We start from the raw sequence: 14,963 nt of genomic DNA on the forward strand, positions 1-14,963 counted from the left end.
CTCTGGATATCCCTTATTAGCCATGTCTACCCCAATGTCACATTACATTTAAGAACTGTACTTGGCACCGTGGAAAAGATTTAATTTTTATATTGATGACAATTTTGATCTTTTACTTCTGTTGGAGCTCTTGATTTTCAGTCTGACCTTCCCAGAAGACACATGCACTCTTTTTAAATAATAACAATAATGCCAACCATGTTCCAAATTATGAAACAAACGGTGAAGGAGAGCAACAGCAGGCAAAGACAACAAATGTATTTTTAACAAAAGTAGCTTTAAGAAAAAATCCCAACAGTGGAGAAAGATACTCAATATGACCACAGCATTTATAGATTATGGAATTGAATACACAATTTTAAAATAATTTATCTGGTACCATAACAATACAGCTATTTGTTACATACACAAATATATACTTAATGTGTGGGTACATTGGATGCCCATTTACACAAATCTTAGCCAGACTACATGTGAGATAAACAGCAGGGGAAAAGAATAAGGACTCTGCAGTTCATCAAAGGGACAGGATGCCTATTATCATTATTGAGGTCCCTCAAGACCAACAACTGACTTTTCCCAGAGTGTGGCCCACAACAGCTGCCTTACTGGATAAGTTTCTACTGGGATTACCAGATCCATCTTGCAGTGATGGCTATGTGGGTCTGTGGACTACAAAGGCAAACAGCCTCATAAACTAGCCAATCACGAGAGCAGCCTGGCCACAGGCCAAGCTGCAAGAGTAGAAGAACTCTTGAAATCATCAATACGTAAAACAGATAACTCCTAAGTACCTATTTTCTGTTAGACAAACAGAGGCATCAGTTGAAAGCAAGTGTTCCCAAATGTCTCCATCCTGCCTTCGAGTGAAATCCAGGTTAATAGTACAAATGACAACAGCATGCTTGATTTGATTTAAAAAATTTAAGCTAGAGGACGTACATTTACTCTATAGACTAATTTTTAGAGCAAACATTTCTACAATTTTAAGCACAATGAAAATAATATATATTATATTTAAAATAAGAAAAAACATGAATTCAGGTACGTAAGTGTTTACCTTGCAAGCCTACATGTCATTAACCGATCCACTTCAGTGAGCTCGGCCTCAGATAGTACTACTGAAGCATGTCTCTCCAACTCCTTCTGAAAATTTAGTGTAAACTTTTATTTATATTTTACATAATAAATATTCACTATAATGCTACATAAATTGATTTCACACTAAACGTGTAAAGTAAGTACAGTCCGTGCACTTAATGAACCCATTATAATAAATAAATAAATGTTTATTTAGGTGAAAGTACATATAGTAACATACAAAATGAGTTACAAACAGAATGTTGGATTTCTAGATAGAGCAAGTACATACAATGCATAAAGCCACTAATACTGTATATTTATATACTTCAGGCATATATTGGTTATACAAGACCATGATATATGGCATATATCATGGTATTGTAGAGGTTGTTCATCCTGGTATGTTTCAAAATGCAAATAATATTATAAATATACTTTGAAACATAAATGTCATCCTCCATTTGTTTGTACTTTATAATATAAAATATATGTACTGTACATAGATAGAATTATTGAGGGGTGCGGTTGGGGTGAACATGTGAGGGGTGCGGTTGGGGTGAACATGTGAGGGGTGTGGTTGGGGTGAACATGTGAGGGGTGTGGCTAGGGTGAACACGTGAGGGGTGTGGTTGGGATGAACATGTGAAGGGTGTGATTATGGCAAACACATGAGGTTGAAGGGTTGGCTGGCTGGGGTAAATGGAGTGTACAGTCAGTGGGGTGGACAATACAGTAGCAATTACAAAGGCTTTTACTAGAAAACCATCTGGTAGTTTACCTTGTGTTCAAGAATCGGCCTGTGGTGATCCCAAGGATCAACGTCTCCAGAAGGCCGGTCTCTGACCCGGCCTTCTGGTTAGTTGTCTGGTCAATCAAGTTGGATGTGGCTGCTTACAGCCTGACATATGAATCACAGCCTGGTTAATCAGATATCTGTTGGAGGTGTTTATTGAATTCTCTCTCGAACACTATAAGAAGCTGGCCAGTTATGCCCTTTATATGTTGAGGAAGAGTGTTCAAAAGTTTTAGGCCTATGATGCTGATACCTGTAGTTGGTTCTCTCTCAGCATACCTACTGCACCTCTGCTTTTCAAAGTGGCTATTTTGCACATCTTGCCATCCCTCCTGGTCTCACATGTTATTTTCATGTGCAGATTTGGATCAGTCCCTCTAATATTTTCCAGATGTAAATTATGATGTACCTGTACAGGTATCTCTCTAGCCTACACTCCAGAGAATACAGATTTTTTAAATTTAACCACTCCCAATGATTTAGATGTTTTATAGAGTGGATTCTAGCAATAAAGGATTTTTTTGCATTTTCCAGGTCAGCAATTTCTCCAGCTATGAATGGGCCAGCTATTGTGCAGCAATATTCCACCCTAGAGAACACTAGTGTCTTAAAAAAGTATCATCACTGGTATGGCATCCCTTATTTGAAATTTTCTCATTATCCAACATCACTTTTTTCCAGTAATGACAACTACTTTATTGCATTCTTCAAGGGTAAAGTCTTCCAATATGATTACTCCCAGATTCTTTACATTGCTTTTTCAGTCTATAGTGTGATTTGACTATTTTATACTGTATATTAATTTCTCCCATAGTACAGGAGCTGGAACTTCATTAAACATCATATTATCTGTGGGCCAATGAAAGACCTAATTTACATCAGATTGGAGGTTTCATGGGGCATTGTCTATATTGTCTACTATCCATGAAAATCCTAGTGTCATCTGCAAAGGTTGATACAGTACTGTAGTTTGTATCATTGTCTACCTCTGGTAAGAGGATGAAAAGAAGTACCAGGGCAAATTACGGTACCTTGGGGGACTGAGCTTTTCATGGTGGATGATCTGTATTTTAATTTGTTTACAATTACACTCTGGGTTCTGTTTGTTAGGCAGATAAAGATCCATCTCCCTACTTTGACCGTAATTTCTTTGGAATGCATTTTGTGTGCAATAGCACCTTGGTCACATCTGTTGAAATCTTTTGCAAAGTCAGCATATAATGCACCAGTGTTTTGCTTGTCTTCCATGATATCTAAGGCCATGTTATAGTGATCTAGCAACTGTGATAGGCAATAGCTCCCCACTCTGAAACCATATTGTCTAGGGTTATGTAGACATTGTGAGTTGTGATCTGACTTTTTAGCACTCTTTCAAAGATTTTGATGATGTGTGATGTTAAGGCTACTGGTCTAATATACTGTATAATTTTTTTGCATCTGCTTTACTACCTTTGTGAAAAGGTGCAATCTCCACTGTTTTTAGTACATTGGAGATAACATCCCTATCTAGGCTGTCTCCAAAAAATGTTCAGGGCCTGTGATAGTGGCATTTTGAACTTCATACTGTACTTAGAGCAATTTTTTTTGTATGTAGAATTTTCTCTTAAAGCAAAGTTATACAGTATACAGTATCATACACATCTGTCAATACAAAATACTGTACTTGGCTATAAAATATATCAGCTATAAATTGAAATCAAATACACCAAGTACAATATAGATTGTATACACGTACAGTATAACAGTACAGTATAAACAAGTTTGAGAGCAGTGGGTGTTTCTTCAGATGGACTGCCGAGCCTGACCACAAACAGCCTTGGCCTCTTACTGGACCATCACAACATTACACTTTCTCCACACACACCACCCATATCCACCCACCCCCCACACACACACACTCAACACAATTGCTCTTCTGTTATACTCACATTCTAGTTTTTATACCTTATATAAACTATTTTTAACTAGTACACTACAATATGCTAGTACAGTATAAAATTAAACAAAAGCAACTTACTCGTGATACTCCAAGGATGTACGAAATGATGTACTCAACAGCCAAACATGCTTCTGGCACCTGAGCTGCCTCCAATTTTCCTGTCCAGTCAATCAGTGTGTCCTTCACAGTGAGAGCGCAAGTTGAGTAGGCCCTGTGACTCAAGTCAGTATGTATCGCGCTCTGATGAAGTGAACAGGTTAAGTGGTGCTTCATGCCAGTTCTCCCGGCTGCACTATATCTTGTGCAATTCTGAGGTAATGTGTGGGAACTCTTTGATATTTGTTTGTGCGGTATTGGACGAGGATCGCAAGATTGTTCAGTAATTCTTTTGTATAAACTTGCTGGCATGTATGTGTGAAAACCCCCATGATTTTGTGTAACAGGAATTAATATTTTCCATGAAACCATATTCTTTGCCAAGTTTTGTTTACAAATGGAGCAATGATAATGCAATGAGGCAAGTGTGTGTGTAACGGTGGTGCAGAGCCTCTGAAGATATACCGGTAGTCCAAGAGCCATTCTGAATCTGAAATTAAAAAGCAGTATAACTACAAACTGATATAAGAAAACTGTATTAAAGACAAGTACTGCATACTGTATTAACTGACTTTTATTCTTGCCATGCAATATGGTAAAGGTACAAGGGCTAGGATGTTATGAAAGGATTTATTTATTTTTTGGTCTTCCAGCCATCACACACACATACTCTCAAGTAGCCATCACAATTATGCATAAAGTACAGTATATAATTTTTTTTTTACAGCTGAGTACAGAATATGACTTCTTATACTACTGTATAAACAGACTTAGAGCTCTCTTTTCCCTCAGATTATCTTACGCCTTATGCCTACCCTAACAGTTGTACCTAGAAAACTATTTGTAAATTGGTTTATATCCTGGTCCCCAATTACTGCTGGGTAAACAGGGCTGAACCATTATCCTAAGGATCAGTGCCTAGTCGTACCTTCCTGTCCAAGGCTTGAACCCAGCAGATATAGCTCATGGGCTTATCAATTCTGATGTTATCCTATATCCAAATATGGCTGCACTTAGTTCAATTAGCCTGCAACCAGTCATTACCTAGGTGTAAACATACCCAACTGTAGATGTAAGACAATAGCTACACTTGTAGTATTTTGTCTTCCCAATAATATTTGCCATTGTGATCTTGTTGTGATACTGTATTTGTTTTAGCGGGCTTCGGAAAACCGAGCTCATACAGTGCTAAAGAAATTGTTCACGACCTTTGTGAGACCAAAGCTGGAATATGTAGGGGTTGTATTGTGCCCGTATCTTAAGAACATCAACAAACTGAAAAAGGTGCAAGAACATGCAACTAAATGGCTCCCAGAACTGAAAGACAAGAGCTACGAGGAGAGGTTAGAGGCATTAAATATGTCAAAACTAGAAGATAGAAGAAAAAGAGGTGACCAATATGATCACTATGTACAAAATAGTAATTGGGAAATTGACAAAATTGATTGGGAAGAATTCCCAAGACCTGGAACTTCAAGAACAAGAGGTCATAGATTTAAACTAATTAAACAAAGGTGCCAAAGTTATAGAAGAAAATTCACTTTGGCAAACAGTGTGATAGATGGTTCGACCAAGTCAAATCAAATCAAATGTTTATTTAGGTAAGGTACATACATACAAGAGATTTTACAAAGAGTGATGGATTTATAGATAGGGCTAGTACATACAATGCCCAAAGCCACTATTACGCAAAGCGTTTCGGGCATTTAAAACTTAAATGACTAAAGCTTAATACTAATTGAGCATAAAGAGTAAAATGAAAACATGGAATGAAAACATAGCTGAAAAAGCAGCACAAATACAATTCTGTCGACAAACAGCGCTCTTTAAAAAAAAAGACATTGGTTGGTAACATTCTCACCAAGTTAGGTGAGAAGGTGGTGGAGGCCAAAACTGTCAGTAGTTTCAAAGCATTATATGATAAAGAGTACAGTATTGGGAAGACAGGACACCATGAGCGTAGCTCTTATCCTGTAATTACTTAGGTACCTACACTTAGGTAACTGCAAACACATACACACTATTAACTTGGATTTAATTACATTGGTACTTCAACTATTTTCCTATTGGAGTCACAAGTGACAGAGGCTGGTGGTCAGCACAGCTCTGGTCCTGTCAGCAGATGCGTGACAGTGGCTGGTGGTCAGCACTGCTCTGGTCCTGTCAGCAAACATGTGACGGTGGTGGCTGGTAGTGCTCTGGTCCTGTCAGCAGACATGTGACGGTGGCTGGTGGGGCTCTGGTCTTGTCAGCAAATGCGTGATGGTGGCTGGTTGTCAGCACGGCTCTAGTCCTGTCAGTGGACACGTGACGGTGGCTGGTGATGCTCTGGTTCTGTCAGCAGACACGTAACAATGACTGGTGGTCAGCACTGTTCTGGTCCTGTCAGCAGACGCGTGAGAGTGGCTAGTGGTCAGCACTGCTCTGGTCCTGTCAGCAGACGTGTGACGGCGGCTGGTGGTCACCACTGCTCTGGTCCTGTCAACAGATGTGTGATGGCAGCTGGTGGTCACCACTGCTCTGGTCCTGTCAACAGACGTGTGACGACAGCTGGTCACCTCTGCTCTGATCCTATCAACAGACGCATGATGGCAGCTGGTGGTCACCACTGCTCTGGTCCTGTCAGCAGACACTACGTGATGGTGGCTAGTGGTCACCACTGCTCTGGTGCTGTCAGCAGACGCTATGTGATGGTGGCTAGTGGTCACCACTGCTCTGGTCCTGTCAGTGGCAGACCTGACCACATGTAAACTGTGTCAACAAAATTATTCGCACACCCTCTGTCACTATGTGATGGAGTGCGAAAAGATACGTGAATTTAAGAGACAATTCTATAATCAATGTTCCAGCGATGTGTAAATATTTCATTCAAAATGATCTGCTACCAGAAATTTTAGCCAAATGTCCCCAGTTTGCTAACTGTAGGTAGTAACTAAGTGATTGTAACCTATCCACCGCTGCCCACTGGATGGGGGGCGGTGTGTAGGACAAGCATATCAATTATGACACTAGCTCTCCACATATGTCAGGTGCTTAATTTAGAAACTGTACTTGTGGTCGATCTCGAACCCATTGTTGATGTGACGACTTGTACTGAATTTTGTAACTAGCTCATCAAGATTGTAACTTGCTTAGCTAAATGAACTGTGGTGTTTAGTCCCTGAGCCCATTATGTGCCTCTGTAACCCTTTCCACTACCGCCCACAAGCATAATAAATGAACCAAACTAACCTGTCAGCAGACGCTGCGTGACGATGGTATCTGACCGCCCCTCCATGTAGTACCTTGGTTACAACACTGGTACCTGGCTTTACGAAGACACTGGCCAGCATTACCGACGTAAATATTTGACCGAGATATACGTAAATTATTTTCTGACAAACAGAGGGTGAGCGGCGGGTGATGATCACCTCACACTACACGTAAACACACTCCTCAAGTGTTCTCTAACTACTGCTAAGAATTCCGGACTGGATACTTTGTGTTTTAATTGTGGTGGTTTAAAACAAGGCCTTAGAATTAACAGGCCACGATAAAATTAGATGAATATTTCGACATTCCTAACGTTATATCTGCACTTAATTAGACTGCCCGAAACGCTTTGCGTAATAGTGGCTTTAGGCATTGTATGTACTAGCTCTATCTATAAAGCCAACAAACATTGTAAAATCTCTTTATGTATGTACCTTTACCTAAATAAAAATTATTATTATTATTATTATAGACGTACGACCAAACAGCTGACTGAGACCGAGTACACTGCTGCTCATTTGGTACAAAATATTCACAATAAAACTTTTATCATTAAACTTAGTTATTAGTTACTTTTTAAGCGCTGTTATACATCCTTTAAATCCATTCTAACTTGTTCGAAATTAAAACTTTTATAGTAGCATTAACTACTGTAGTAGGACGTGTTGCCTAGCAACTATAGTTTACTCATTCATGTCCAGCTGATTTCCAGTCAAACCAAATGATTTCTTGTACCGGCGGTCAATGACTCCTATGTTTATTTAATGTGTTTCAAGTGATAATATTCACACAAAATATGAAATACTTAAATATTCAAGGCGTCAAATATATAGTTAAAATTTACAAGAAGTCTTCGAATTCACGTTCAATTTATACCCTGAGCAAGAATAAAATCATGACGTCATTTTGACGTCACAAATCTTGTGCGCTCCGTGTGGATGTGTATTTACTATTTGTGTCTGCAAAATCGAGTCATTAGCTCTTGGACCTCGCCTACCTAAGCAATTTATTTTTCCTCTAGTATACCTACTACACATATTTTCCTCTAACTCACACACCTGTGTACTCACCTAGTTGTGCTTGCGGGGTCTGGCTCTGGCTCTTTGGTCCCGCCTCTCAACTGTCAATCAACTGGTGTACATATTCCTGAGCCTACTGGGCTCTATCATATCTACATTTGAAACTGTATATGGAGTCTGCCTCCACCACATCACTTCCTAATGCATTCCATTTGTTAACTATTGACACTTAAAAAGTTCTCTCTAACGTCCCTGTGGCTCATTTGGATACTCATTTTCCACCTGTGTCCCCTTGTTCGCGTACAACCTGTGTTAAACAGTTTATCTTTATCTACCTCAGTCAATTCCACTGAGAATTTTGTAGGTAGTGATCATGTCTCTCCTTACTCTTCTGTCTTCCAGTGTCGTGAGGTGCATTTCACGTAGCCTTTCCTCGTAATTCATGCCTCTTAGTTCTGGGGCTAGCCTAGTGGCATACCTCTGAACTTTTTCCAGCTTCGTCTTGTGCTTGACAAGATACGGGCTCCATGCTGTGGCCGCATACTCCAGGATTGGTCTTACATATGTGGTATACAAGGTTCTGAATGATTCCTTACACAGGTTCCTGAAGGCAGTTCTGATGTGTTCTGATGTTAACCAGTCTTGCATACGCCGCAGATGTAATTCTTTTTATGTGGGCTTCAGGAGACAGGTTTGGTGTGATATCAACTCCTAGAATTTTCTCTCTGTCCGTTTCATGAAGGACTTCATCTCCCATTCGGTATCCTGTGTCTGGCTTCCTGTTTCCACCGCCTAGTTTCATTACCATATATTTACTCGGGTTGAACTTTAGTATCCATTTGTTGGACTATTCATTCAGTCTGTCTAGGTCATCTTGTAGCCTCATACTATCTTCCTCTGTCTTAATCCTCCTCATAATTTTGCATCATCAGCAAACAAAGAGAGGAACGATTCTATACCCTCTGGGAGATCATTTACATATATCAGAAACAGTATAGGTCCAAGGACTGACCCCTGCGGGACTTCACTGGTGACGCCCCGCCAAGCTAAGACCTCACCCCTCACAGTGACTCGCTGTCTTCTTTTCCTTAGGTACTCCTTTATCCAATGGAGTACCTCCCCTTTCAATCCTACCTGCATCTCTAGCTTTTGCACTAGCCTCTTGTGTGGCACTGTGTCAAAGGCTTTCCTGACAATCCAAAAATATGCAGCCTGCCCACCCTTCTCTTTTTTGCCTGATTTGGGAGATGAAGTATCCACTAAGTGGACAGCGCTTGGGACTCGTAATCCTAGGGTCCGGGTTCGATCCCGGCGATGGTAAAAAACAAATGGGCAGAGTTTCTTTCACCATGATGCAACTGGGAGTTAGACAGCTGTTACGGGCTGCTCTTTTTTTGTGTTTGTGTGTTTGTACTCACCTAGTTGTACTCACCTAGTTGTGCTTGCGGGGGTTGAGCTCTGGCTCTTTGGTCCCGCCTCTCAACCGTCAATCAACAGGTGTACAGATTCCTGAGCCTATTGGGCTCTATCATATCTACACTTGAAACTGTGTATGGAGTCAGCCTCCACCACATCACTTCCTAATGCATTCCATTTGTCAACCACTCTGACACTAAAAAAGTTCTTTCTAATATCTTTGTGGCTCATTTGGGCGCTCAGTTTCCACCTGTGTCCCCTTGTGCGTGTGCCCCTTGTATTAAATAGCCTGTCTTTATCTACCCTATCAATTCCCTTGAGAATCTTGAATGTGGTGATCATGTCCCCCCTAACTCTTCTGTCTTCCAGCGAAGTGAGGTTTAATTCCCGTAGTCTCTCCTCGTAGCTCATACCTCTCAGCTCGGGTACTAGTCCGGTGGCAAATCTTTGAACCTTTACCAGTTTAGTCTTATCTTTGACTAGATATGGACTCCATGCTGGGGCTGCATACTCCAGAATTGGCCTGACATATGTGGTATACAAAGTTCTGAATGATTCTTTACACAAATTTCTGAATGCCGTTCGTATGTTGGCCAGCCTGGCATATGCCGCTGATGTTATCCTCTTGATATGTGCTGCAGGAGACAGGTCTGGCGTGATATCAACTCTCAAGTCTTTTTCTTTTTCTGACTCCTGCAGAATTTCCTCTCCCAGATGATACCTTGTATTTGGCCTCCTGCTCCCTACACTTATCTTCATTATATTACATTTGGTTGGGTTAAACTCTAACAACCACTTGTTCGACCATTCCTGCAGTTTGTCTAGGTCTTCATGAAGCCTCAAACAGTCCTCTTCTGTCTTAATCCTTCTCATAATTGTATGTGTGTTTGTGTGTTTGTGTGTGTGTGTGTGTGTGTGTGTGTGTGTGTGTGTGTGTGTGTGTGTGTGTGTGTGTGTGTGTGTGTGTGTGTGTACTCACCTAATTGCCTAATTGTGTGTGTGTGTGTGTGTGTGTGTGTGTGTGTGTGTGTGTGTGTGTGTGTGTGTGTGAAAACTAAAGGTTGTTTAATTGACAGTTGAGAGGCGGGCCAAAAGAGCATTAGAGGCTCAATCCCCGCAAGCACAACTAGGTGAATACACATACACTCCTAGAGGACTTGGAACAGGTTGCAGAGATGGTCAAAGAAATGGCTACTGGAGTTCAACACGAACAAATGTAAAATCATGGAAATGGAATTAGGTGACTGGAGAACAAAGGGACAGTACACAATGAAGGGAAACTATCAACCTGTGACGATTCGAGAAAGATACCTGGAAGTGGATGTAACACCTAATCTAACTCCTGAGGCACATATGAATAGGATAACGACAGTAGCGTACTCTGCATTGGCAAAAGTTAGAACATCACTCAGAAACCTAAGTAAGGAAGCATCTTAAAGTTTGCAGCCTAATCATGGAGTCCCTACCTAAAGAAACACATAAGAAAACTGGAAAAGGTTCAGAAGTTTGCGACGAGGCTCGTCCCAGAGTTACGAGGGATGGAGTATGAAGAGCGCCTAAAGGAACTGAACCTGACGACACTAGAAGAAATAAGGAAGAGAGGGGATATGATAGGAATATATAAAATATTCAGGGGGATTGACAGTGAAAATAGACGAAATGTTCACACGGAGTACAAACAGACCAAGAGGACATGGGTGAAAGCTGGAAACTCAGAAGAGTCAGAGAGATATTAGGAAGTTTTCTTTTAGCGTGAGAGTAGTGGAAAAATGGAATGCACTTAAGGAGCAGGTTGTGGAAGCAAACTCTATTCCTAATTTTAAAACTAGATATGATAGGGAAATAGGACAGGAGTCATTGTTATAAACAACCGATGGCTAGAAAGGCGGGATCTAAGAGTCAATGCCCGATCCTGCAGGCACAAATAGGTGAGTACATGTCAGTAGGATAGTTGAGGACTAGAGCCACACGCGTGGTCCCGTGCAACATTTGTTGGCAGACATTTGTTTGCTCACTCCTATAGTTTGTTAATGTCATCCTTTAACTTTCTGCAGTTCTCTTCTGTTTTTGCATTATTTATTAGCTTTGCACCGTCTGCAAACATTGACACGTACAAGCTCACTCTCTCGGATAGATCATTCACATAAATTATGAATAGTAGGGAACCTCAGACTAAACCTTGGGGAACTCCACTTCTTACATTCCTCCAACTCAAAACCTCTTCTCTAACGATGACTTTCTGTTTTCTGTATTTTGTGTAGTTTCTAACCCAGTTCAGTGTCTTCTCAGTTATGCTTGCTTACTTCTCCATCTTGTACACCAGCCTTTTATGAGGAAGTGTTGGAATTATATCCAATCTCAAATATCTTTCTCTTTCCGATTCGTGCAGAAGCCTTTCCGTTTTTTTTTTGGTATTTATATATACATGAGTTCTTATATTCTTGTACAGCCACTAGCACGCATAGCGTTTCGGGTAAGTCCTTAATCCTAATTTTCACACACACACACATCCCCAGAAAGCAGCCCGTAGCAGCTGTCTAATTCCCAGGTACCTATTTACTGCTAGGTGAACAGAGCATCAGGGTGAAAGAAACTCTGCCCATTTGTTTCCGCCCCCGCCGGGAATCGAACCCGGACCATTAGGATTACGAACTCCGAGCTCTGTCCACTTAGCCATCAGCCCTCCTTAATGGTGTAGATAATTCCTGGTCTTCTTTATCTTATTTTATCTTAATTTCCTCACACTTGTTGGGGTTAAATTTTAACAGCCCTTTCTATGCCCACCCCTGGAGTTTACCAAGGTCTTTTTGTAACTTTCTGCAGTCATCCTTCTCCTCCTCCTCGGGTTTCACAGTCTTCATAATATTAGGCTGGCATCGTCTGCAAACACTAACATATGAACTTACTCTCTCAGGTAGATAGAACATACATGTATTGTTCTATCTACATGAACTTTCCACTGCCAGAGACAATCCAAACAGTAAATATAGCGACAGATCAGTCACTGAAGAGAGATCAGTTAGTCACTACAGAGGCAGATCAATCACTATGATGACAGATCAGTCACTGAGGACAAATCAATTAGTCACTAGGGGAGACAGATAAAACAGACGAAGGTATTGTGAGCGTCACGGCCAAACATCGATTCTCCGAGGAATGACCATTCGAGCAGCAAAGTGTTGAGCACAGACCTTACAGGGATGAGTGGCGGCGGGTCGAGGCTCACCCAAGAACCCATGCGATTTATTCAGGAAATTCATAACACTCTCATAGCTTATCATCATCATCATATAACGCCGAAGAAAGAGAGTACATAGACTGGGATGATGACTGGCATAAAATAGTGCTTTCACTGCTGTTGGAAGCTAAGTGTACTCCCCTAAAGTGTACTCACCTAGTGTGCGGTGTGATCTGTGGTCTTCAGCTTTCGTTCCTGTCAATTGGACAGATTAGCCTATGAGGATACCTAAATCGCTCTGCGGTATAATCCAAGTAAGTTATTAAATATATTCCTTCTTCAGCTAAAAAATATGTAAATTAGAGTCCGGACCACGTGGAAGCACCACCTGACCGATGTTATCCTGGGAGGAATTGTATATCAAATAGGATCGCCGCCGCTGTGTACCTTAAGCCTGTTGATAAAAAGCTATCATCAATGGATAATGTCTGAACTATTTTAAGTTACATTATTACGTATGGTAATTATCCACACCTATAGGATAAATTATATTTTAAAATAATAACATATTTAAGAGCATATTTCAAAATATTTGAAAATAAGTAATAAGTATTGCTTTAAAAGTTAATGTAAACATGAGGCAGAAACTGTACTTGTGGTCGATCTCGAACCCATTTATGATGTGACGACTTATACTGAATTTTGTAACTAGCTCATCAAGATTGTAACTTGCTTAGCTAAATGAATTGTGGGGTTCAGTCCCTGAGCCCATTATGTGCCTCTGTAACCCTTTCCACTACCGCCCACAAGATGGGTATGCATAATAAATGAACTAAACTAAAAAAAAAACATGAGGCTTGAGGTTCATGCACTATCCAGCCCTCGACGTTGTGTGTGTAGGATAATATTGACTCCAGTTACATAATAATACATAACAGTTAGAGTATAAATATTAGTTTGTTACAAGCAAAGTCATTCGAATTTCATATAGGAATCTAGGAGACTGCATGGGAAGTGTGTAGTCAGACGGCGGTTGGCAATACCGGTTGCTAGGCGGATCCCGCCATAATTTCGTTTAGTTATTTATTATTGACACGTGCGAGTGGTATTGGAAAAGGTTACAGAGGCACATATTAAATGGGGTCGGGAAATGAGCCCCAAAATTAAATTGGCTTAGCTAAGTTAACAGTCTTGAAAAAATAGTTATACAGTTTAATGTACATGAATAATAATGACGTATGTACCAACAATGGGAGGACCACAACAATGTGTAAACTAAGCAATTTACATTTACACTAAGCTAGATTCATATTATTTGATTTGCTTAACATGCACCCCACATCCAGCTTGAGGGCGGCGGAAGCAAGGTTACAGTTACACTTACAGTTACCAAACAGGGGATAATTGGCTAAAATGTCTGGTGGTAGATAATTTTGAATGATATACCAACAAATTTCTTGGACAATTGTTATAAAGCAAGCTTTAAAATCATGTATCTTCTCGTACTCCATCACATATAGTGACGGACGATAATTGAATAATTTTGCTGATAAGTTTACATCATTAGGAAATGCAAACTCCCAGAGATACTGTAACCGAATATAAGAAGTAGTAACATCTAGGAGTCTGTTGAGTGCATGGGATGATCCATAGATTGATATGAGGCTCTTATTGTATGGTGTCACGTGTCGCTCACCTTGGCCTTGTGTGACGGGAGCTACAGTTAAACAACATGGGTGTTACCGCTAAACTCGAGAGCTCAACCAGCGTACGTCCACTCTCAACCAAGTGCTGTGAATCTCTGAGCCCAGGTGCTCTGCAAGTCCTGAGCCAGGCCGCCCGGTGACGGCATAGCATCCAAGGGCGTGCTCTCATTGGTCAAACTCGTCACGTGACCTCTGCCAGCCAATCGCCAGCCTGCTGGCGTCTTCACGATTTTGGCGCACTTTTGCCGGCTCGTCGCCATTTTGTATGCGCTAGGGGCGTAAGCTAGCTCCCTTGCAAGCCAAAATTAAATAACAATTTTACACCCGAATAAGTACTCTTGCTAGCAGTCACATATGTCAAAGGGGTCCCTGCATTTCAATGGTCTGACTCTTGTGGAGGTATGACTCTTCTCGCTGGATAAGGGAAGATATAGGAGAAGGCACCGTAACAATGGTTATCTTGAGGCGATTTCGGGGCTTA

General features: G+C 40.8%; 2 protein-coding genes across 4 annotated transcripts in view; one reads left to right on the forward strand and one right to left on the reverse strand.

The window, feature by feature from the left end:
- The window catches only part of HemK1 (HemK methyltransferase 1), a 23,889-nt gene extending 16,243 nt beyond the window's left edge, over positions 1 to 7,646 (reverse strand). Inside the window, exons 1-3 of one of the 2 annotated variants that reach the window (XM_045760780.2) lie at positions 5,954 to 7,084; positions 3,894 to 4,401; positions 1,061 to 1,146 (exon numbers count right to left, since the gene is read on the reverse strand). In XM_045760780.2, coding sequence (XP_045616736.1) covers positions 1,061 to 1,146; positions 3,894 to 4,394 — 587 coding nt within the window. In that variant the 5' untranslated portion in view covers positions 4,395 to 4,401; positions 5,954 to 7,084. Of the gene's footprint in view, positions 1 to 1,060; positions 1,147 to 3,893; positions 4,402 to 5,953; positions 7,085 to 7,142 lie in introns of those variants that run through there. The other variant, XM_045760778.2, reaches the window with a different exon arrangement.
- Positions 4,015 to 14,963, forward strand: part of LOC123769547 (glucose-6-phosphate isomerase) — a 26,721-nt gene continuing 15,772 nt past the window's right edge. Inside the window, exon 1 of one of the 2 annotated variants that reach the window (XM_045760774.2) lies at positions 4,015 to 4,129. Coding sequence is in view for 1 of the 2 variants with exons in the window: in XM_069308677.1 (XP_069164778.1) it covers positions 13,055 to 13,090 (36 nt within the window). In the remaining variant the exon portion in view is untranslated. Of the gene's footprint in view, positions 4,130 to 12,763; positions 13,091 to 14,963 lie in introns of those variants that run through there. The other variant, XM_069308677.1, reaches the window with a different exon arrangement.

Source organism: Procambarus clarkii, chromosome 63 (assembly GCF_040958095.1).
Source record: "Procambarus clarkii isolate CNS0578487 chromosome 63, FALCON_Pclarkii_2.0, whole genome shotgun sequence".
NCBI classification, from domain to species: domain Eukaryota; kingdom Metazoa; phylum Arthropoda; class Malacostraca; order Decapoda; family Cambaridae; genus Procambarus; species Procambarus clarkii.